The following is a 25,788-nucleotide window of genomic DNA, read 5'->3' as shown; positions in this document are numbered from 1 at the left end:
TCACATTCTCGTTTAGTTTTCGTTCGTTAAAGAAAACGGATTTGATTTTTGTCATAGTTGTCATCATTTGATGAAAATGTGCTATACTTTGCGTCTCGTTTTTGTCAGTTGAAAAATGATGGTGACGAAAGTGGTGACGAAAACGTTTTCGTTGACGAAATTAACACTGCTGTAAACTCCATTAGCTGCAATGTCATTGCACATATTACCTGAATATATTACCAACATTAAATATTAGGGAAAAATATAAGAAAAGCCTTTTTCTTAATTGTTTAGTTTTCAGCAGCTTAGTAGATGCTCCTTACTTATGCATATTCGGTGGTACAATACATGTTTAAACTTTAATGTGCTACTATTATATGCTCTGAATGGAATTTTGCTGCCGATCTAGAAATGGCCAGCAGAGGAGTGTTAATTTTGATGTCATTTTTTTATTTAGTTTTAGTTATAGTCTTATGACTAAAATGCCATTTTAGTTTTAGTCGTATTTTAGTCATCTGAATTGTTTTTGTCGTATTTTAGTCGACTAAAATTGTGTTAATTTTGTCGACGAAAACGTTTTAGTCGACGAAATTAACACTGCCATGGAGACAGCCTGAGCATGCAAAAAAATGGTGGCAGCTTGAGTCCCTGTAAGGGATAAAGGCATAATGTGCTAGTATGCATCGCATACTAGCACATTATGTGAAACCTGTAAATGAAGCCCTCATTGTCACAGCTGGTGGTCGCATCCATCTTCGCTGTGTGACTGGCAGGAGCTGTGTGGCGTTACTCCCACGCATGCACGCGGGAGCCGCCGGTCACAGCACGGGGCTGTGAAGAAACAGCAGGGGATGACCGTTCCTTCAAAGCGCAGGCGTGGATGACATTGGCAGCATATGCAGTAAATATCTCCTACACGGTACATGTTTTGGGAGAAATTTACAGTACCTATAGGTAAGCCTTATTATAGGCTTACCTATAGATACAATCAATAGAAGTTTACTTTCACTTTAAAAGAACAGCTTGTAATCCAATTATTACAATATTAGCCCAAGGTTTCTGAGGAAGTTCCTCTCTGTATGGAAGCAGCCGACATATCTATATGTCCCACTGAGGCATTCTTAGTATAGTTTTCACGAAAACCAATCATATATACTAAGTTACATCTACCCAATGTTCCAGTGGCATCAATTTACTACCTTAAACAGGATTAAAAGAAAAACAGACAAATGTGGTTAGTGCTGTGGTCTATAGCACTATAGTATTTTTTTTTTTATTATAGTTTATTAACACTGTAAAAAAAAAAAAAAAAATTAAGAGATACCTGTCCAGGGATATAGTGCTTGTCCCCACCTGGGTCAGTTCTTCGCTGGTTTTCAAGTCCCTGGCACCACCATGCTAAGTGTGGGAGGCTGGCTGTGACTCATTTTGGCTTCACAGTCAGCTCCCCGGTGTGTATGTGCAAGCTGCACTGCACTCTGTGAATGGTCCCACAGCTTCCTGGGACCTGTGGCATGTTTACCTGCATGGGATGCACAGGTGTTCCATGCAGGCAGTATCATTGATGTTAACTGGGACACAGCAGTTGCACAGACACAGTCGCTGCTCCAAATCTGACTTCCATACAGATGCACAGCCCTGAACACACACTGCCTGTGTTTGGGACCGTGCACCCATGCAAGTGTCAGATTAGGAGCAGTGTCTGTGTACCTGCTGTGTGCAGATTTACCTCATTGGGACTGCCTGCATGCTTTGTTTCAGTATATTTATTTTGCTGTGAAGGCAGATTTTGAGCCAAAGTAGGTGATCTATATTGAAGTACACTGAAGAAGAAGCCTCAAGGCACCCTGGTTAAAAAAGGCTGTCACTTTCTATTTATTCTGAACAGTGTCCTAGAAATCACATACAGGCATTTTATCTTTCATGGTCTCCTGTAGCAATATCTCTACCAGAAACCACATTTTCCCTTTAGCAGTAATGCTTTGTCTGCACATAAATCTGTCCTTATTGTGTCTGAAAAATTGTGACTTTTTTTTTTTTTTTTAAATTTCTTTCTAGTTAATATTATCCCCCCACCCCGAAAAATTGAGACACGGAAAGATGGCTCTGAGGTGAGTGATAAGAGTTATTTGAGTAAGCTTGACCAATTACAGTACAGTGCTGTGATATGTTAGGCCTATATGGGTATTCACTGTATAATATGGTTCTTCAGGTGCACTTTATTATGTACCTGCTGCCTGTCAATAGGCTGAAGGTACAAGATATAGTGTGCCTGTCATTTTGTGGAAGATGAGCTGCTGTAAGAAAAAAGGTTGGCAAGTTTACTACTTCATTAATAATTTTCTATTTACTGTATACAGTGCATCTGGAAAGTATTCACAACGCTTCACCTTTTCCACATTTTTTTTATGTTACAGCCTTATTACAAAATGGGAAAAAAAATCCACAAAATTCTTTAAACATTACCCAATATTGAATATGTGAAAGAAGTTTGTTTGAAATCTTTAAATTTATAAAAAATACATAAAATATTCACAGCCTTTGCCATGACACTCAAAATGTAGCTCAGGGGCATCCTGTTTCCACTGATCTTCTTTGAGATGTTTCTACAACTTTATTGGAGTCCACCGGTGGTAAATTATGTTGATTGGCTATGATTTAGAAAGGCACACACCTGTCTATATAATGGCCCACAGTTAACAGTGCATGTCAGAGCACAAACCAAGCCATGAAGTCCAAGGAATTGTGTGTTGACCTCTGAGACAGGATTGTATAAAGACACAGATCTGGGGAAGGGTACAGAAAAAAATCTGCAGCATTGAAGGTCCCAGTGAGTACAGTGGCCTTCATCATCCCTAAATGGAAGAAGTTTGGAACCACCAGGACTCTTCCTACAGCGGGGCGCCTGGCCAACCTGAGCAATCGGGGAAGAAGGGCCTTAGTCAGGAAGGTGACAAATAACCTGATGGTTACTCTGACAGATCTCCAGCGTTTCTCTGTGGAGAGAGGAGATCCTTCCAGAAGAACAACCATGTCTGCTTCACTCCACCAGTCAGGCCTGTATGGTAGAGTGGCCAGACGGAAGCCACTCCTCAGTAAAAGGCACATGGCAGCCTACATGGAGTTTGCCAAAAGGCACCTGAAGGACTCAGACCATGAGAAACAAAATGTTCTGGTCTGATGAAACAAAGACTAAGCTCTTTGGTCTGAAGGGCAAATGTCTGGAGGAAACCAGGCACCGCTCATCACCTGGCCAATACCATCCCTACAGTGAAGCATGGTGGAGGCAGCATCATGCTGTAGGGATGTTTTTCAGCGACAGGAAGTGGAAGACTAGTCTGGATCGAGGGAAAGATGAATGCAGCAATGTACAGAGACATCCTTGATGAAAACCTACTCCAGAGCGCTCTGGACTTCAGACTGGGGCAAAGATTCATCTTCCAACAGGACAATGACCCTAAGCACATAGCCAAGATAATAAAGGAGTGTAAAAAAAAGTAATGCGCTGTGAATACTTTCTGAATGCACTGTATATTTTGGAGCTCCATGCCAACTGACATGCAAGTGCTCAGTTACACATATCCTTGCAGATTTTGTCAATTTAGTGGCAGGTTCTGAATTTTCTCCTGACAAACGGCTGCAGTAATGGATTTATTTTATAGAACCACAACATGGTAAAATGTGATGCTGCAGCATGATGGTAAAGAGAAATGGTTCTGTAAAGGAGTCTGTGCATTTCTAATGAAACTGCCGCTGTTGCTAGAAATCTGGTGGTAAGCTATGTTATTCAGGGGTTCCTTTTTGCATTTCTTGCATACAAATACAGAATGTGTGCTGACACTTTCATGCCTTCATGTTAGACAGCCAAGGAAAAAAAGTACAAATGTATGAATATAAATTTTCTAGAAAAAGTATGGCAACACATCTTTAATTGAGTACAGTTGAAATGCACCAGCCATTATTTAATTTTGAATTTCTTATTTAAGAGTCTGAGGAAAAATAGTCCGTTCTAGCCATCATCCAGTTAGATTTAGCCTTTTTAAATTTCATTTGCAGGAGAGTCTGGTTACCAAGGGCAGAATAGATGCTTAAAGTGATTAGTTCCTCGGACCAGTGGGTGGGACTTTGAGGCAATAGGTTGAAAGACAAAAGTAGTATGCGTTTTCGTTTATTATAAAACAATGTTTATCATAAAACAATATTTAACATGTACGAGACATGAAATATTAAGTGCTTGGATGGGTAAGAGGCCCATCCGTGGTGGTGTACGAAAGAAAAGAAATGTGACACTTGTGAAAGATGGTGACTTTTTAGAGACGCAGATTCCTGCCATCCATGGATGTTTGGATGTTGCAGGATGCGTTTCCATCCGACGCGTTTCGGCTGTGCCTTTTTCAAGGATTTTCACCGTATCTATATGACGATATTTTAGTCTTTATTAGTGTCAAAAAGCGATTTTTAGGCAATTTCATTAGTATAGTCTGAGGTCTTAGCTTACATTGATTTTTTGTGTGCAGTTACTGGATCGGTTATGGAGGTGCCCCCTCTCAGTTTCCCAGGCAACCACAAGATCCCAAAGAAAGGGAGGAATGGCGGTAACGTTTTTGTTCTGAAAGACCAAAAATTGGTGAATGGCATATGGTGTGTATAGGTGTATAGCCCTTTGACTTTACAAGGTTATACTCACAAGGTCCAGATAATGCTGGTTTTCCAGTCGTGAGTGCCCTTAGTTGTATTGGCTGTTCCTGGAATTATATAGGTATTTAATTAACCATGTTTATCCAAATATTAGGAATTTGTTGGGCCGCCAATGCTTGGGTAATAAAATACCTGAGGAGCGTCTTGGTTATCAGATGGTCTCTCTGTGAGAAAAAACACCTGCAGCGCTTCTTGGTTGCCAGCTGTTCTCTCTATCTAGGAGGGACATATACCATTATGACAGGGCTATAAAAATCCCATATGCCTGAATTTTGGTGTAAGGTAATGTAAAATTTTAATTTACCTTACGGTACTGCAAAGGATAATTATTCAGACTGCAGAGCATTTGCCTGTAGTGGATAACCTTTCTCTTGCAAGATGATCTCTTCTGTGGAAAAGACACATCGTGTAGCAGCAAGGAGGAATGGATCCTGTGAAGTGCAAGGCTATATAAAATTCTCGAGAGGCTGTATGTGTTACCTGTGTCCAGCAGAGGGAGTCCTGTCAAAGGGTAGGGGTGGTCCGCCGTCCTCCAGGAGGTGCTTTCACTCCAAGGTCTGGAGATGAATGGCACACTGCAGGGATCCCCGACGCCTTAAATATAGGCCGCGCATGCGCAGTACAGCGCCGCACGGTCCTATCTGTCAGGGCGGAAGTGCTTCACCCGTGTCTGCTGCGCATGCGCCTGGGCTGCTGCGCGGTCAGTGACGAGGGATCTTATCCGTTGCCTGGCAATTAAGGACGCCGCCGACACGGAGGAGGAGGGGCGACCAGGATGCCGTAAGCTGTTGGTGAAACCAACAAGTTTACGACTTAGATGACAACAGCTGGTGTTTGGCCCCGAACGTTGCCCCGCCATGTGGCGGGGCTTTCCGTGCCGGGGGTTGCAATAGGGTGTTGGGGGGGAGCAAGTCCACCGATCGGGTCTGCATTTACAATTTATATTGTTATATCAAAGAACAATCACTTGGCATTGATTATATATGTATATACTGTTTTAACTTTTCATTCTAACAATAACAGGTCTGGTACATTCATTTTTTAAGGAGAATGAAATAAGATGCCTTGAGAAGGGAAATAAACAAGGGGGATGTATGAAAGACTGGGGATTTATATGGGTCTCTGGTGTCAGTATCTAGGGTCTCTCCACTGGTGGAAGGGGAGAGAGAGTGATGGGGGTTATTATATCGATGTATACAGAGCATTTGTATGTAGGGAGGACAGTTTGGTCGGGATGGAAAATAGAGGGGCAAGTAGCAAATCCTGTCCAGGTGATGACCGGTGACTGATGAATTTTGAATTAGTCTGTTTTACCGGACACAAAGCCATCAAGGAATGGTTGGAAGCTCTCTGCTTCATTGAGGCCAGGAGGTGTAGTCGCTCTAAGGCGTCTAATCCACCTCATTTCTCTTTGCAATAGAGTTTTGTTCCAGTCGCCCCCCCTCCCTGGAATGTGAAGTCTGTCCAGGGCCATGAATTTTACAGGGGGCATTTTTGATTGGTGCTTATCTCTCACGTGTCTACCAAGTGGGAGATAAAAGTTGCACATTTCCATGGATGCCAGATGTTGGCCAACTCTTTTGCGGAACTCTTGCTTGGTTTTTCCAACATAATATGCACCGCAGTCACACTCCATCAAGTAAACTACTGCTTGTGTTTTGCAGTTGACGAAGTGGGCCGGTGTAAATGATTCCCCATTGGGTAGCAATTTGGTTGTACTTTTGACGATGACTTTGCATTGGGCGCATCCCCCGCATGGATATGTCCCCTTATCTTTGCACGGGTCCTTTTTTGGTCCCTCTTTGAATTCACTGTGAACCAGTGATTGCTGGAAAGAACCGGCTTTCCTGAATGTGATTTTTGGTTTAGCTGGGAGGAGATGTCTAAGGCTTGGGTCAGCGGTAAGGATGTGCCACTTTTGCTGAATGATTTTCCTGATTGAGTCATGCTGATTAGTATATCGCATGATCAATCGATTGGTATTTTCTTGTGGTTGGTCCGTGGGTTTTTTGAACAGGATTTGGTGTCGCTCCATACTGTTAGCTCTGTTGAAGGCTTTTCTTAGACTAGTTTTTGAGTAGCCTCGAGTGATTAGTCGTGCTGTTAATTTATCAGACTCGCTTTTAAAGTCTTTTTGGGTAGTGCAGATTCTCTTTAGCCGTAGGAACTGACTATAAGGAATGGACTGTTTTAGCACCGTAGGGTGGAAGCTGTCCGCATGCAATACGGTGTTGCCAGCGGTCTCTTTTCTATAGAGTGTAGTGTTTATGTTCCCCTTGGAGTCTTTGAAAATCCAGGTGTCCAAAAAACTAATTTTAATAAGGCTGTATTGCATGGTAAAATGCATGTTAAAAGAGTTAATGTTCATGTGATCCAGGCACTCTCGTAGGAGGTCTTCGGGTCCATCCCACAGGATAAAAATGTCGTCTATATATCTCTGCCATAGTGTTATATGGCGAGAGTATATGGAGTTTTTTTCGTCATTGAGGAAGTCCTGCTCCCACACGCCCAGATATATGTTGGCATAGGATGGGGCGCAGCTCGTGCCCATGGCCACGCCACAGATCTGCAAGAAATGTAGGCCATCAAAGCAGAAGTAGTTATGGTGTAGAATAAACTGTAACATGGAAAGAATGAAGTCATTGAATTTTTGATCATGGCGGCTATGTTGACTGAGTACCTGTTTGACTGTCAGTATGCCTTTTTCATGCGGTATGTTACTATACAGTGATTCGACGTCAATCGTGACGAGGTAGGTTGTTTCGGATGCCGTCATGCCTTCCAATATTTGGAGGAAATGAATGGTGTCCTTGGTGTATGATGGAAGGTTAGTCACATGTGGGCGGAGGTGGGCATCAATTACTCTGCTTATGTTCTCCGAGATATTGCCGTTCCCGGATATGATGGGTCTGCCTGGAGGGTTATTGACGCTTTTGTGTATTTTTGGCAAGGAATAGAACGTTGGTGTTCTGGGGTACTTTATTCTGATGTATTCCCATAGCGTTTTGGAAATAGCCCCTTCGTTGAGGGCCCTGTCAACTTTTTTGTAGAAGGTTTCGTTGTAGGACTTGATCATGAGTGGTGATATTTTCTTATAGCATGTACGATTTTCCAGGATGTTCATACACATCTCCTTGTATTTTACATTGTCCATCAGGACAATGTTGCCGCCCTTATCGGCCGGTTTTATAGTAATCGTATCATAGCTTTTTAGATCTTCAAGTGCCTTCCTTTGTTCCTTAGTTAGGTTATCCTTTGTTTTTTTGATGTTGAGCCCTTCAATCTCTCTGGTTGTTTCTTTTACAAACAGGGCGACTGCTGGATTTTGGCTCAGTGGGGGAAATTTTTGGGATTTTTTCTGAAAGCGGGGTGTTTCGAGGTTCTCCTCTTCTTCATCACCATCCCCTTCTTCTGATATTGAAGTAGGATCTTCCCAGTCATCATCAAGTCCTCCTTCCTCTAGTAAGATGTTAAGATCCCTTATTGCGCGGAATTCCGCTGCAGTAAGGCCGGGGTCTTTAGCCTCAGGTGGGGGTTTGTTGTACATTGCTTGGAATATTATTTTTCGTGCGAATAAGTTCACGTCCTTGACAATTTCAAATTTGTCGGCGTTGTTCTTTGGACAGAAGGAGAGGCCTAGCCGTAGAACCTCTTCTTCATGACGGGTTAGGATCTGTGATGAGAGATTTATTATTGATCGTTTCTCTTCTCCATTTGTCTCAGCCCTTGGGAATCGGTGACTACAGGCAATTTGGTCTGTTTTAGGTTGGATTTCCCTAAAAAAGCCTTTTGTTTTCTGGGGCCTTCTCTGAGTCTCGAGAAGATGCCTTGAGTTTGTGTACCTCCCTGTGATTGATCTTCTGTTTCTTCATTTTCGGTTTCTGTTCTTTCCTCAGTTTCGTCTCTTTCATTCGGTGTTTGTGTTGGTCTAGGCCGCGGTCCTCTGGGTGGTGGTCCTCTTTTCCGGTTGTCTGATCCAGAGGCATACGATGAGGAGTCTGATGAGTAATACTGGTTGTCCTGGCCAGTATTTTTCATACTGAATTGTTGTTTGTTTTTATAGGTTCGACGAGTATTGTTCCACCTGTAGGCCCTCCCCTGGGCAAAGGCGTTTTTGTCTCGCCAGTATTTTTTCTCCTTTTTTCGGAGGATCTGTTTGCTGTAATTTTCAAGGTGGTCTTTTAGTTTTTTCTCCTCATCGTTGTACATCTGGACGGTTTTTAGAGGTGCTAGTTTGAGGTATATTAATTTAGTTTCCTCATCGATTTTTTTAATTTGTCGTTCATATTCCTCCTGCAGGAGGATCATAAGGTTCTTGGAACATATATTAAGTTGTTCTTCCCATTGTTGCTTCATGGATGCTGTTACATTATCCATGGTCGGAAAGATTTGAATCCGAAGTCCAGCCGGATTGATTTCTTCGGCGATATATCTTTCGAATGCCTTGATGTGCCAATGTAAAGACGATTTCTTCTCAAGTTGTCGCCTAAGGGTGGAGAAGAACGCGAGTGTGTCTGATTCTTGTTGGTCTTTGTTTTGAAAGTCTGTTTCGATACTGGACATGAGGTTGTTCCATTCGTCCCCCAGTAGGTCCCCCATGTTGTCCCTTGTATTTGATTCTCCTTGCGTGGTAGTGGTCCAAAGAAAGTTTTTGGATCACTTGGGGTGTTTTTCCCTTGGTGCCCTTTTACTCTGCGTACAGAGATACGGATAGGGGGGAGAAACGTAATTTTATCTGTAACTCTCTATTGTGGGGTTACAGTGAGGTTTGTACCTTGCGGTCTGTTAGTGTCGGCCTCCCCGGAACGGGAGGGGACAATGGTTTAGAATATAAGAAAAGAAAATTGGGAAGTGAGGTTCCCTTTGGGTAATCAGGTTTCTAGAGGTCAGGTGAGGAATTGGATGACTTCCATCCGGAATAGAGTAAAGCGATTTGGGTTGAGCTCAAGAAAACCCGAGTTTAGAGTAGGATTGTATAGTGTATAGGTGCCAACATCCCTTAATTAGAACAAATAGTGGTATTTGGTTCCTCGGACCAGTGGGTGGGACTTTGAGGCAATAGGTTGAAAGACAAAAGTAGTATGCGTTTTCGTTTATTATAAAACAATGTTTATCATAAAACAATATTTAACATGTACGAGACATGAAATATTAAGTGCTTGGATGGGTAAGAGGCCCATCCGTGGTGGTGTACGAAAGAAAAGAAATGTGACACTTGTGAAAGATGGTGACTTTTTAGAGACGCAGATTCCTGCCATCCATGGATGTTTGGATGTTGCAGGATGCGTTTCCATCCGACGCGTTTCGGCTGTGCCTTTTTCAAGGATTTTCACCGTATCTATATGACGATATTTTAGTCTTTATTAGTGTCAAAAAGCGATTTTTAGGCAATTTCATTAGTATAGTCTGAAGTCTTAGCTTACATTGATTTTTTGTGTGCAGTTACTGGATCGGTTATGGAGGTGCCCCCTCTCAGTTTCCCAGGCAACCACAAGATCCCAAAGAAAGGGAGGAATGGCGGTAACGTTTTTGTTCTGAAAGACCAAAAATTGGTGAATGGCATATGGTGTGTATAGGTGTATAGCCCTTTGACTTTACAAGGTTATACTCACAAGGTCCAGATAATGCTGGTTTTCCAGTCGTGAGTGCCCTTAGTTGTATTGGCTGTTCCTGGAATTATATAGGTATTTAATTAACCATGTTTATCCAAATATTAGGAATTTGTTGGGCCGCCAATGCTTGGGTAATAAAATACCTGAGGAGCGTCTTGGTTATCAGATGGTCTCTCTGTGAGAAAAAACACCTGCAGCGCTTCTTGGTTGCCAGCTGTTCTCTCTATCTAGGAGGGACATATACCATTATGACAGGGCTATAAAAATCCCATATGCCTGAATTTTGGTGTAAGGTAATGTAAAATTTTAATTTACCTTACGGTACTGCAAAGGATAATTATTCAGACTGCAGAGCATTTGCCTGTAGTGGATAACCTTTCTCTTGCAAGATGATCTCTTCTGTGGAAAAGACACATCGTGTAGCAGCAAGGAGGAATGGATCCTGTGAAGTGCAAGGCTATATAAAATTCTCGAGAGGCTGTATGTGTTACCTGTGTCCAGCAGAGGGAGTCCTGTCAAAGGGTAGGGGTGGTCCGCCGTCCTCCAGGAGGTGCTTTCACTCCAAGGTCTGGAGATGAATGGCACACTGCAGGGATCCCCGACGCCTTAAATATAGGCCGCGCATGCGCAGTACAGCGCCGCACGGTCCTATCTGTCAGGGCGGAAGTGCTTCACCCGTGTCTGCTGCGCATGCGCCTGGGCTGCTGCGCGGTCAGTGACGAGGGATCTTATCCGTTGCCTGGCAATTAAGGACGCCGCCGACACGGAGGAGGAGGGGCGACCAGGATGCCGTAAGCTGTTGGTGAAACCAACAAGTTTACGACTTAGATGACAACAGCTGGTGTTTGGCCCCGAACGTTGCCCCGCCATGTGGCGGGGCTTTCCGTGCCGGGGGTTGCAATAGGGTGTTGGGGGGGAGCAAGTCCACCGATCGGGTCTGCATTTACAATTTATATTGTTATATCAAAGAACAATCACTTGGCATTGATTATATATGTATATACTGTTTTAACTTTTCATTCTAACAATAACAGGTCTGGTACATTCATTTTTTAAGGAGAATGAAATAAGATGCCTTGAGAAGGGAAATAAACAAGGGGGATGTATGAAAGACTGGGGATTTATATGGGTCTCTGGTGTCAGTATCTAGGGTCTCTCCACTGGTGGAAGGGGAGAGAGAGTGATGGGGGTTATTATATCGATGTATACAGAGCATTTGTATGTAGGGAGGACAGTTTGGTCGGGATGGAAAATAGAGGGGCAAGTAGCAAATCCTGTCCAGGTGATGACCGGTGACTGATGAATTTTGAATTAGTCTGTTTTACCGGACACAAAGCCATCAAGGAATGGTTGGAAGCTCTCTGCTTCATTGAGGCCAGGAGGTGTAGTCGCTCTAAGGCGTCTAATCCACCTCATTTCTCTTTGCAATAGAGTTTTGTTCCAGTCGCCCCCCCTCCCTGGAATGTGAAGTCTGTCCAGGGCCATGAATTTTACAGGGGGCATTTTTGATTGGTGCTTATCTCTCACGTGTCTACCAAGTGGGAGATAAAAGTTGCACATTTCCATGGATGCCAGATGTTGGCCAACTCTTTTGCGGAACTCTTGCTTGGTTTTTCCAACATAATATGCACCGCAGTCACACTCCATCAAGTAAACTACTGCTTGTGTTTTGCAGTTGACGAAGTGGGCCGGTGTAAATGATTCCCCATTGGGTAGCAATTTGGTTGTACTTTTGACGATGACTTTGCATTGGGCGCATCCCCCGCATGGATATGTCCCCTTATCTTTGCACGGGTCCTTTTTTGGTCCCTCTTTGAATTCACTGAAATGAAGATGAAGAAACAGAAGATCAATCACAGGGAGGTACACAAACTCAAGGCATCTTCTCGAGACTCAGAGAAGGCCCCAGAAAACAAAAGGCTTTTTTAGGGAAATCCAACCTAAAACAGACCAAATTGCCTGTAGTCACCGATTCCCAAGGGCTGAGACAAATGGAGAAGAGAAACGATCAATAATAAATCTCTCATCACAGATCCTAACCCGTCATGAAGAAGAGGTTCTACGGCTAGGCCTCTCCTTCTGTCCAAAGAACAACGCCGACAAATTTGAAATTGTCAAGGACGTGAACTTATTCGCACGAAAAATAATATTCCAAGCAATGTACAACAAACCCCCACCTGAGGCTAAAGACCCCGGCCTTACTGCAGCGGAATTCCGCGCAATAAGGGATCTTAACATCTTACTAGAGGAAGGAGGACTTGATGATGACTGGGAAGATCCTACTTCAATATCAGAAGAAGGGGATGGTGATGAAGAAGAGGAGAACCTCGAAACACCCCGCTTTCAGAAAAAATCCCAAAAATTTCCCCCACTGAGCCAAAATCCAGCAGTCGCCCTGTTTGTAAAAGAAACAACCAGAGAGATTGAAGGGCTCAACATCAAAAAAACAAAGGATAACCTAACTAAGGAACAAAGGAAGGCACTTGAAGATCTAAAAAGCTATGATACGATTACTATAAAACCGGCCGATAAGGGCGGCAACATTGTCCTGATGGACAATGTAAAATACAAGGAGATGTGTATGAACATCCTGGAAAATCGTACATGCTATAAGAAAATATCACCACTCATGATCAAGTCCTACAACGAAACCTTCTACAAAAAAGTTGACAGGGCCCTCAACGAAGGGGCTATTTCCAAAACGCTATGGGAATACATCAGAATAAAGTACCCCAGAACACCAACGTTCTATTCCTTGCCAAAAATACACAAAAGCGTCAATAACCCTCCAGGCAGACCCATCATATCCGGGAACGGCAATATCTCGGAGAACATAAGCAGAGTAATTGATGCCCACCTCCGCCCACATGTGACTAACCTTCCATCATACACCAAGGACACCATTCATTTCCTCCAAATATTGGAAGGCATGACGGCATCCGAAACAACCTACCTCGTCACGATTGACGTCGAATCACTGTATAGTAACATACCGCATGAAAAAGGCATACTGACAGTCAAACAGGTACTCAGTCAACATAGCCGCCATGATCAAAAATTCAATGACTTCATTCTTTCCATGTTACAGTTTATTCTACACCATAACTACTTCTGCTTTGATGGCCTACATTTCTTGCAGATCTGTGGCGTGGCCATGGGCACGAGCTGCGCCCCATCCTATGCCAACATATATCTGGGCGTGTGGGAGCAGGACTTCCTCAATGACGAAAAAAACTCCATATACTCTCGCCATATAACACTATGGCAGAGATATATAGACGACATTTTTATCCTGTGGGATGGACCCGAAGACCTCCTACGAGAGTGCCTGGATCACATGAACATTAACTCTTTTAACATGCATTTTACCATGCAATACAGCCTTATTAAAATTAGTTTTTTGGACACCTGGATTTTCAAAGACTCCAAGGGGAACATAAACACTACACTCTATAGAAAAGAGACCGCTGGCAACACCGTATTGCATGCGGACAGCTTCCACCCTACGGTGCTAAAACAGTCCATTCCTTATAGTCAGTTCCTACGGCTAAAGAGAATCTGCACTACCCAAAAAGACTTTAAAAGCGAGTCTGATAAATTAACAGCACGACTAATCACTCGAGGCTACTCAAAAACTAGTCTAAGAAAAGCCTTCAACAGAGCTAACAGTATGGAGCGACACCAAATCCTGTTCAAAAAACCCACGGACCAACCACAAGAAAATACCAATCGATTGATCATGCGATATACTAATCAGCATGACTCAATCAGGAAAATCATTCAGCAAAAGTGGCACATCCTTACCGCTGACCCAAGCCTTAGACATCTCCTCCCAGCTAAACCAAAAATCACATTCAGGAAAGCCGGTTCTTTCCAGCAATCACTGGTTCACAGTGAATTCAAAGAGGGACCAAAAAAGGACCCGTGCAAAGATAAGGGGACATATCCATGCGGGGGATGCGCCCAATGCAAAGTCATCGTCAAAAGTACAACCAAATTGCTACCCAATGGGGAATCATTTACACCGGCCCACTTCGTCAACTGCAAAACACAAGCAGTAGTTTACTTGATGGAGTGTGACTGCGGTGCATATTATGTTGGAAAAACCAAGCAAGAGTTCCGCAAAAGAGTTGGCCAACATCTGGCATCCATGGAAATGTGCAACTTTTATCTCCCACTTGGTAGACACGTGAGAGATAAGCACCAATCAAAAATGCCCCCTGTAAAATTCATGGCCCTGGACAGACTTCACATTCCAGGGAGGGGGGGCGACTGGAACAAAACTCTATTGCAAAGAGAAATGAGGTGGATTAGACGCCTTAGAGCGACTACACCTCCTGGCCTCAATGAAGCAGAGAGCTTCCAACCATTCCTTGATGGCTTTGTGTCCGGTAAAACAGACTAATTCAAAATTCATCAGTCACCGGTCATCACCTGGACAGGATTTGCTACTTGCCCCTCTATTTTCCATCCCGACCAAACTGTCCTCCCTACATACAAATGCTCTGTATACATCGATATAATAACCCCCATCACTCTCTCTCCCCTTCCACCAGTGGAGAGACCCTAGATACTGACACCAGAGACCCATATAAATCCCCAGTCTTTCATACATCCCCCTTGTTTATTTCCCTTCTCAAGGCATCTTATTTCATTCTCCTTAAAAAATGAATGTACCAGACCTGTTATTGTTAGAATGAAAAGTTAAAACAGTATATACATATATAATCAATGCCAAGTGATTGTTCTTTGATATAACAATATAAATTGTAAATGCAGACCCGATCGGTGGACTTGCTCCCCCCCAACACCCTATTGCAACCCCCGGCACGGAAAGCCCCGCCACATGGCGGGGCAACGTTCGGGGCCAAACACCAGCTGTTGTCATCTAAGTCGTAAACTTGTTGGTTTCACCAACAGCTTACGGCATCCTGGTCGCCCCTCCTCCTCCGTGTCGGCGGCGTCCTTAATTGCCAGGCAACGGATAAGATCCCTCGTCACTGACCGCGCAGCAGCCCAGGCGCATGCGCAGCAGACACGGGTGAAGCACTTCCGCCCTGACAGATAGGACCGTGCGGCGCTGTACTGCGCATGCGCGGCCTATATTTAAGGCGTCGGGGATCCCTGCAGTGTGCCATTCATCTCCAGACCTTGGAGTGAAAGCACCTCCTGGAGGACGGCGGACCACCCCTACCCTTTGACAGGACTCCCTCTGCTGGACACAGGTAACACATACAGCCTCTCGAGAATTTTATATAGCCTTGCACTTCACAGGATCCATTCCTCCTTGCTGCTACACGATGTGTCTTTTCCACAGAAGAGATCATCTTGCAAGAGAAAGGTTATCCACTACAGGCAAATGCTCTGCAGTCTGAATAATTATCCTTTGCAGTACCGTAAGGTAAATTAAAATTTTACATTACCTTACACCAAAATTCAGGCATATGGGATTTTTATAGCCCTGTCATAATGGTATATGTCCCTCCTAGATAGAGAGAACAGCTGGCAACCAAGAAGCGCTGCAGGTGTTTTTTCTCACAGAGAGACCATCTGATAACCAAGACGCTCCTCAGGTATTTTATTACCCAAGCATTGGCGGCCCAACAAATTCCTAATATTTGGATAAACATGGTTAATTAAATACCTATATAATTCCAGGAACAGCCAATACAACTAAGGGCACTCACGACTGGAAAACCAGCATTATCTGGACCTTGTGAGTATAACCTTGTAAAGTCAAAGGGCTATACACCTATACACACCATATGCCATTCACCAATTTTTGGTCTTTCAGAACAAAAACGTTACCGCCATTCCTCCCTTTCTTTGGGATCTTGTGGTTGCCTGGGAAACTGAGAGGGGGCACCTCCATAACCGATCCAGTAACTGCACACAAAAAATCAATGTAAGCTAAGACTTCAGACTATACTAATGAAATTGCCTAAAAATCGCTTTTTGACACTAATAAAGACTAAAATATCGTCATATAGATACGGTGAAAATCCTTGAAAAAGGCACAGCCGAAACGCGTCGGATGGAAACGCATCCTGCAACATCCAAACATCCATGGATGGCAGGAATCTGCGTCTCTAAAAAGTCACCATCTTTCACAAGTGTCACATTTCTTTTCTTTCGTACACCACCACGGATGGGCCTCTTACCCATCCAAGCACTTAATATTTCATGTCTCGTACATGTTAAATATTGTTTTATGATAAACATTGTTTTATAATAAACGAAAACGCATACTACTTTTGTCTTTCAACCTATTGCCTCAAAGTCCCACCCACTGGTCCGAGGAACCAAATACCACTATTTGTTCTAATTAAGGGATGTTGGCACCTATACACTATACAATCCTACTCTAAACTCGGGTTTTCTTGAGCTCAACCCAAATCGCTTTACTAGATGCTTAAAGTGTTACTAATACCAGAACCTGTATTCACTATGTCTGGTCTCCCAAAGTACACCGAACATGGAAATGCAATTATTTTAGTAAACATAAACTGTTAAATGCCTTGTCTTATCAGCAATATACAGCAGTCTTGTGACTTCTGTCACTTCCTAGTAAAGCTTGTAGGATGAGTTTTCATTCTCTCCTCTGTCTGGACAGTGCTGATTGACCCTGTGCTGATCACATGCAGCCTCCCAAGAAAAAAGACAAACTCTCTAGCAATACACACCAAACTGAGCATGTGCAGAGTGAATCCTAATGCTCTGCTCGATCACAAGATAGGTTAACCACTTAAGCCCCGGAAGATTTTACCCCCTTCCTGACCAGGGCCTATTTTGCGATTCAGCACTGCGTGACTTTAACGGACAATTGCGCGGTCGTGCGACCAAAGGAAATTGACGTCCTTTTTTTCCCACAAACAGGGCTTTCTTTTGGTGGTATTTGATCACCTGTGCGATTTTTTGATCATGCACTATAAACAAAAAAAGAGCGACAATTTTGCAAAAATAACAATATTTTTCACATTTTTTTATATGAAATTCCCCCCCCCCCCCAAAAAAAAAAGTAAAAATCAAAATTTTTTAACATTTTAGGCCAATTTGTTTTCTGCTACATATGTTTGGTAAAAAAAAATCGCAAAAAGCGTATTTTGATTGTTTTGCGCAAAAGTTATTGCGTTTATTAACTAAGGAAAAGATTTTTGTCATTTTTATTGTTTTTTTTTTTTAACGAGTAACGGCGGCGATCTGCGATTTTTTTTTTTTTAGGGACTTCGACATTGCGGCGGACAGATCGGACCCTTGACTGACATTTTTGACACTTTTGGGGGTACCAGTGACATTACTACAGTAATCAGTGCTATACATATGCACTGTTACTGTAAAAATGACACTGGGAGGGAAGGGGTTAACTTGGCTGTGTGTGTAACAGCAGAGATCATCGGTCCTACATAGCAGGACCGTATGATCTGTGCTTTTACACAGGTGAGAATGACAGGCGGCTGTGTTTACATTAGCCGCCTGCCTTTCTCCCTCTCCACCCGACGATCGCGAGTGACCGGCGGACATCGGGTCCGCCGGTCACAAGCGCGGGCTGTTTAGGGAATGAGCGGGGGCGGGAGCGCGCCTCCGGCGGCGCGCACTCGCCCCCTATTGGCTCACAGGCTAGTGACGTACCCTTACGTCACTTTGCCTGTGAGGGGCTGACCGCCGCCGTATATAGTCGGGCGGCGGTCGGCAAGTGGTTAAAGTGCAGATAGGATCACACACCCTTTATACACAATACAGAGGATTTACCCCTTAGATTCACCAGTGAGTATAACAAGCATACTTTACTGCATATACCCACTGATTTTACTGTTGTGGGTTTAGTAACACTTGATGAGACCCCTTTTGTCCAACAGTTTTAGTCAAACTAAGGACCTGTATCTGCAGCTTTTGTACACACAGAGCTGCTTCTTTCTCTATAGCTTGATGAAAATATAATTGCAGCTAAAGCAGGTCAAATGCAGGTCCGCTGCAACTGCAGTGCATTCTAAATTACCTCCAACTGATACCAAAAGCATGCTGCATTGTCCATTGAAGCCTTTCAACACAATACTTAATGGAGCTGTAAAGTAGGCAGTGTTTGCAGCACTGTCTCTTTAGCTAACCCATATGCTCTAGGAATCTTTTGTCATCTTTTACATGTTTATTTGTATGTACATTTGTAGCTTTGACCTTCATAATAATTACCACTGCTACTGTGCCTTTGCTGCATTGGGTTTCACTTTATCACACATCTACTATATCAAGGCCTTGTTTGCAGATGTTGTGAATGGGTCCATGGTATGTGTACACTGTACTGTACAAAGAGGCTATATCTAATCACAGTGTACAAAATTCTAATGAACTCTCTGCAAGAACATACTGAAAAAACGTATTACAAATTTCTTTTGCTGTGTCACTGTGGGTACTAGCAGTTATATTTCTTAATGCATACTGAGATTAGCTGCATTTCCGAAGCCTTGAGCAAAGCACAGAGCCAAATATACCAAAATGTACTTGTGTATAAAGAATGACATTCATCATCTTTGAATAGTTGCAGATGTCTTCTACTACTTGTGCACTCACTAATAACTATTATAATTTCAATTTACAGGACATCAAACCTGTCATTGATGGAATGGATGGTATTAAAATCTCCCAGGGTCTGGGCCTGCAGGACTTTGATCTTATCCGAGTGATTGGAAGAGGCAGTTACGCTAAAGTCCTTTTAGTGAGGTTAAAAAAGAACGACCAGGTGTTTGCCATGAAGGTGGTGAAGAAGGAATTGGTGCATGATGAAGAGGTTTGTAGAGGCTGATGGCTTATTATTCACTCCCTCCTCCACAAAAGTAAAAATATCATAATCTCTGATACTATCCTTGACTGCCTTTTCTGTGTGGTCAGCAGGATACTGAATCTCTGAATAGTCCGGTTAGGATTTTGACATGTCTATCCTACTACAAGTTGTTTACTCTGCTAGACTGGAAGTAGAGCTAATGGATTAAATTAGTTGATGTAATAATTGGTTACTTATCTGTAGTGTATACATCATGCTGAACGGCACTGGACTAGAAATCCTGTTATGGCCTCTTCTGGGCAGATAATGCAGTGCCTTTAAAGTGCTGTTATTAGAGCAGTAAATCTTTTCCCTTTATGGTATTGCCTCACTTCCAGTAGCCAGTGCTTTTATACTCTTGTCGATCATTTATCTTCTTGTCCTTTACAGGCCAATTCTATGCATAATTGTGATGTTTGTTCAAACATACTGCAGTTCTAGATTATATTTCTTTGTCCAGACTGGTCATGGCCATGTGTATGGTAAAAATAAGAAGACTGAGCCATTCAGTCTGTACAAATTTGGCTATTCATGGTTTTTGCCAAATTTGACCGAACTGCATATACTGTAGTGTAGGTCAACTATTCTCAAATAGCAGATCAGGTGGAGGTCAGTAACCTCAAACATATAATGAATATATACACATACTATTGCTGCTTTTTGTAGCTGTCTCTTCCATGCATCTGCCAGCATTTAAAGACAGCCCAAACTTCCTATTTATTTTTCATTACTTTATTCCAGTGTTTTCTTTTCTGAACATACTTAACCACGTGCTGCCAAATGATGTACCTGGTATGTCATTTGACTTCAAGTGCTTGTACCGGAATGATGCCTGCAGGCATCACCCCGGTACCGTCTTTTTTAGAACCGACAGTTGGCTCTTTTGCTATTACAAGCAGCAGGAGGGGACATCCCCCTGCCTTCCATGGCTCTCTTGGGCTTTCCCATCCCATCGGCCGACCGGAGCTACCAGCCCGCACGTCTGCTGGCTGGAGACCTATATAAAGCCGGAATCCGCTTTGATCAGGTCTCCTCTATGGTTCCTGGGAAGCGATGACAAGACATCACTTACGGTTTACCTGGCTGTCAACGTTGCCTTTTTTTGAAAATAAAAGGTGTTCAAATCCACAGTTCTTGCGGTCAGTGTCTGCAGACCTTATTTTATAAATTAAGCGTTTGTGGGGAACTGTATCAAACGCCTTAGCAAAATCCAGGTACACCACATTCCCAAGTCTCCCCCTATCTAGCTCATGGCTCACCTCACAAGAACAGCTTCCAGAATTTTGGCAAAAACTGAGTTTTATAGAACATTTGTTAAGCTCATTTAAAGAAAGTAAGGTTAATAGTATAACTTACATCACAAAATCTTCAGTTTTACTCAAATTAGTTGACGCACAAATGTAGGGCTGCAACTAACTAATATTTTCATAATTGATTAGTTGGCCTATTATTGTTTTGATTAATAAATTAATCGGATATTAACCTTGAACAAAGTGTGGTATATAAATTAGTTAATCTGTAAAGTTTAAAAAAAAAAAAAAAGTATACTTAACCACTTTACCCCCAGCCACTGTGCTGCTACTGCGGCACAGTGGCTCGTTCCTGTCCAGCGACGTAGACCTACGTCGCTGGACTCCTCCCCCTGTAGGCGGCGCTCGCGCGCCGCCGGAGGCGCGCTCCCGCTGTTTTCATTCACAGCGGGAGTCGGGCCAGGGGAGGAGCGGTGGCGATCGCCGCTGCTCTGCCCCGATCGTCGGGTAATCGAGTGAGGAGATCCGCCCACCTGTGTAAACAGAGCGGGCGGATCTCCTAAGTGACAGGGACTGACAGATCGGAGTGTTCAGCATAGCTGAACATCCGATTGGTCCTTCTGTCACTCAGTCACCTCCCCCACACGTCAGTAAGCACCAGGCATACATTAACCCCTCCCTCTCCAATAAAATTAACCCTTTCACTGCCAGTGTCATTTTTACAGTAACAGTGCATATATATAGCACTGATTACTGCAGTAATGTCACTGGTACCCCCCAAAAGTGTCAAAAATGTCAGTCAAGGGTCCGATCTGTCCGCCGCAATGTCGCAGTCCCGCAAAAAAAAACGTAGATCGCCGCCATTACGCGTTAAAAAAACACCAAAAATGACAGAAATCTTTCCCTTAGTAAACGCAATAACGTTTGCGCAAACCAATCAAAATACACTTATCGTGATTTTTTTTACCAAACATATGTAACAGAAAACAAATTGGCCAAAAATTTTAAAAAAATTCGATTTTTACATTTTTTTGGGGGGGAATTTCATATAAAAAAAATGTTAAAAATATTGTTATTTTTTCAAAATAAACGCTCTTTTTTTGTTTATAGCGCAAAAAGTAAAAATCGCACAGGTGATCAAATACCACCAAAAGAAAGCTCTGTTTGTGGGAAAAAAAGGACGTAAATTTCGTTTGGGTACGGCGTCGCACGACCGTGCAATTGTCAGTTAAAGTCGCACAGCGCCGAATCGCAAAAAGTGGCCTGGACGTAAGACCGCAAAATCTTCCGGTGGTAAAGTGGTTAAATATCTATATGCAGTGATAAAATTAAATAACCAACTATATGGTTAGGGAGAAAAATCTCTAATCCACTTTGAGAATACCGGAGAGAAGAGATATACTGTATATACTATTAGAGGTTGAATCTGGTAAATATCTTCAGACCCTGAGATCATAGTGCACAGTCTAGGAGGAGAGAGGCACTGTTGTAATTGCTGCAGCCCGAATGCAGAACTGGGAAAGCAAATAGGTGAACTGCTGTGAGCAGACTTGCATTCTAACCAGTATGTGGCAGTTTCTATGTGTAGACTGTAGGGAAAAATGGAGGCTGCCACAGCTGACTTTGTGTTCTGAAAAGTCTAGGTACCTGGCTGTCATGCTAACCTGCTGGCATTAAAACCTTGTCTAGTCACTAGACATTGTGTGCAGATAAGGACACCTTCTTTCCCTAAGCTGAATTCTAATTCTGGTCAATGACTCTTAAAAGCGCTGAAGCTAGATCGTCTGCATAACAGCCATGCAACTTGCATTTTCAGATGGCCCATTTCTCTGAAGAAATATTTACTTTAATATCAGAAGGGGGTCTGTATACACAGTGGTTTGTGTATATCCACTCATGTAAAAAAACTGATATAAAAGATCCATAGAAACATAGAGACATCCAGACATCAAGGAAGACAAAGGTCTGGCTGTCAGTCTCTGTGTGCACATCTCCTATCTTTGAGCTGATGGGAAGAATACATCTAAATATTGCTGGTGTGTGAAAATGGATTTGCTGTGCTCTGTGAATTATTAATTGCTGCCCACTATATGGCTAGCTGGTCACGCTATTCTAATTACCTCCCTCTTTTTAGGATATTGACTGGGTACAGACAGAGAAGCACGTGTTTGAGCAGGCTTCTAATAATCCATTTCTAGTCGGTTTACACTCCTGCTTCCAGACGCCAAGCCGGTAAGAGCATCTATTATTCATCCACTGGCAAAGTGCCGTATTATCTGCTCTTCGCATGAAACGTCTCCTTCTTAACACTCCAGAAGCCATTTTGTGTCATTGAAACCACCCCCCTAAAAAAAAAAAAGTAACAGTAGTAACGCAGTTTGAAAGCTTACACTTTTCTTTTAGTATTGTAATACCGAGCCCAGCTAAAACTGATATTTTAGTTTTGTTTGACTGTTGGAAAGCTAAAGGGAACCTGACAAGAAAATATACTGTAGAAACTGCTTTTTTGCAGATGCAGGCTGCAATGCTGTCAGCCTTATCCTTGCTTAACATACTTTCTCTTACGTCCTCCGACAGTCGCCGCCCTCTTCATATTCGTCACAATGGGGTATTAGACTTTGCTCCGAAGGAGTAGCTAGGCAACAGAATATGTTAATATAAAAGTTTTAACACATCCCACCCCCAGGGGGTGGTCCCCTCAGTCAATACCCTCCTACTTCCTGTATCCATACTCCAGTTTCAATGTCTAGCTTGTCAGGAGTAGCTGGATGTCTCTATGCTGGGGCATTTGTCTCAGCCTTTTCTCTATTCTTTTTTGATTTTGTTTGAGTTTTTTCTCTCTGTTTGCTTAGCTGTTCATTTTGTCAGCGTTAGTTCTTCTGATGAAGAGGATTCGTGCGGGCCGGGACTCGGGCGGATCCCCCTGGTCGCAGGTTGTGGGTCAGTGGTTTTCCCGGCCTGCCATCGAGCGTTCAGCCAGGTATTGCTCCTGGCACAGTGAACGACCCATCCCTGTTCAGTGCAGGGATGCTTGGTGAGGTGGCTACCTCACTGGACGCTGTGTGGTTTCTTAACCCCGGTTTCGTGCGTCCTGGTTGCCACTCTCCCTGCCTCATGTGCTGCGGTTTGTTCGCCAGTGCGGGTCCCCCACGCCATTAGCAGGTAAGTGAACTTATGTGGGGACCTGTCTGTCGGGGGGGGTGTCAGTCTGGGACTGTGTAACCTGCCTCTATTCACACTATTGGGCTCCCTGTCATTCTGCCTGCACGCTGTGGGCTGCAGGAGGGGGGGCTGTGTGGCACTGTGTGTCTGCCTGTAACTGTGTGAAGCGCTGTGTGCTGTGGGGCATGCCTGTGGTCATGTTGGGGACACTGTACAGCGGTCGCTGCGGCGACCTGCCATGTTAATTTTTACATGGGCGATGTGTTACATCGCAGAGCGGGGGAGCGGCGTTTTCGGCGCCAAGCGCCGCCATTTTGCCTGCATCGCCCCGGCCGCATGTTTTCAATGCGGGCGGCCATTTTCTTGTAGCCTCTCATAGGCTTTACAAGAGCGCCCTGATTGCATCACTTCCTCTTTCCTGATGTGCACCGATCGCAGCAGTAGCTACTACAGGGGTCCCCTCAGGTTTTTTAACTTCCTATCTGCCTGTATCCATTGCCTGTTTTCTGTGCTCTCCCTGTGGGGGTCTCATTAGGCTTGTGTGTGTGGCGGTGGGCTGCGCTCGCCGCGCTTGTTAAGGGGGCAGTGACCCTTTCTTGTCAGCATAAGTTTTGTGGGGCAATGGATTCTCAGGAGGGCAAATTTCCTGCCACATTGGTGGGTAGCCAGGGGACTGCTGTTTCTTCCCCAGGGGGGGATTTGGCTGTGATTGTGGCTAATCTTGCTGCCCAGGTGCAAATGTTGGTGGCTGCTCAATCCACAAAAAGGTCCAGAGTTTCAATTTCCTCTGGTTCAGAGGGTGATGGTGCGGGGGCTGATATGGCCGGGGTCTCCTTATCGGGGTCCCGTTCCTCCCTGGATCTTGTGGGGTCCGAGGTGGAGGCTGAGGTTGAAGGGGTGGATAATTCTCCCCCTGGCTCGTCTGAAGAGCTTGCGCTCATGGATGACTTGGTTGCTTCCATCAAACAAACGCTGCGCTTGCAAGATGAACCGTGTCCGCCGGCTGCTTTGGCAGCTTATGGGACAAAGAGAAGGCGCAAAACATCGCAGGTTTTTCCCTGCACTGATGATTTTCAGAGCGCCGTTAAGGAACAATGGCGTAATATTCGCAAACCTTTTGCGGTACCCAGTAGGTTTAAACTGCGTTATCCTTTCATGCCTGCTACTGACGAGCGTTGGTGTGTACCACCTCCTGTGGATCACGCGATCGCGGTTCTGAATAAGTCCACTGCGATTCCTGCTGAGGATACCCCGGTATTCCGGGATGCCACGGACAAGAGGCTGGAGTCTCTTGCCCGTCATACCTATTCTATTATGGGTTCTATGCTAAAAGCTCTGTTTGCTTCCCTTATGGCGGCCCAGGCGGTCGCGAGTTGGACGCAGGTGCTTAGACGCGTTTTGGTGGCTGACTCAGCCCCGCAGGCGACATTGGACATGGTGGATCAAATCCATCAGGGTGTCATGTATTTGTGCGATGCGGACTTGGATATGGTCCCGTTGGCCGCACGTGTACACGGTGTGGCGGTGTTGTCTCGCCGTTTGGTTTGGTTGAAGTGTTGGTCGGTGGACCAATCTTCTCGCAAGACTTTAGCCAATCTTCCTTATGACGGTTCTCGCCTTTTTGGCGAATCCTTGGATACACTGATAAAGGGGATCACGGGTGGTAAGAGCACGCTCTTGCCCCAATCCCAGAAGGCTAAGTCGGCTCCTGGTAAGAAGCATGCTTCCTTTCGGCCCTCTCAGGGGTCCTTTCGTGCCTTTTGGCCGCACTTTAAGGGCAAACCGTTCAAAGGTCAGGGCTCTCAAAAGAAGCCGTGGACAGGTAAGCAGAAGTCCGGCCAATCCAGATCCGCTGCCCACAACAGTGCGGCCTAAAGGGGCGCCCTCACCCGGTTCTGGGGTGGGGGGACGCTTGCTCGGTTTTCTACAACCTTGGCTGGCCCGTGTTCGGGACAGGTGGGTTCAGGAAATCATTTGATCTGGTTACAAGATCGAGTTTCTTTCTCGGCCGGAGAGCAGATTTTTTCCCTCAAATCTTCAACTGTCTCCGGAGCGTTTGCGGGATCTGCACCTGGCGGTGCGGGACCTGAGAGCTCAGGGAGTGGTGGTCCCGGTGCCTCATCGGGACAGATTTCGGGGGTTCTATTCAAATCTGTTCACTGTACCCAGGAAGGAGGGCAAGGTTCGTCCAATTCTGGACCTGAAGGCTCTAAACCGCTTTGTGCGGGTTCGCAAGTTCCGCATGGAATCTCTGCGGTCGGTGGTGGCT

The 25,788-nt window shown here is 44.2% G+C and overlaps 1 protein-coding gene across 3 annotated transcripts in view; it reads left to right on the top strand.

The window, feature by feature from the left end:
* The window catches only part of PRKCZ (protein kinase C zeta), a 572,887-nt gene that overhangs the window by 408,953 nt on the left and 138,146 nt on the right, over positions 1-25,788 (top strand). For all 3 annotated transcript variants that reach the window (XM_082273173.1, XM_082273174.1, XM_082273175.1), the window contains 3 exons: positions 2,041-2,093; positions 18,886-19,074; positions 22,492-22,589. In XM_082273173.1, the coding sequence (XP_082129299.1) occupies positions 2,041-2,093; positions 18,886-19,074; positions 22,492-22,589 (340 nt within the window). The remainder of the gene's footprint in view (positions 1-2,040; positions 2,094-18,885; positions 19,075-22,491; positions 22,590-25,788) is intronic.

Source organism: Pelophylax lessonae, assembly GCF_965119305.1.
Source record: "Pelophylax lessonae genome assembly, chromosome: 12".
Classification (NCBI taxonomy): Eukaryota; Metazoa; Chordata; class Amphibia; order Anura; family Ranidae; genus Pelophylax; species Pelophylax lessonae.
This window is presented reverse-complemented; position numbering and strand designations above follow the sequence as displayed.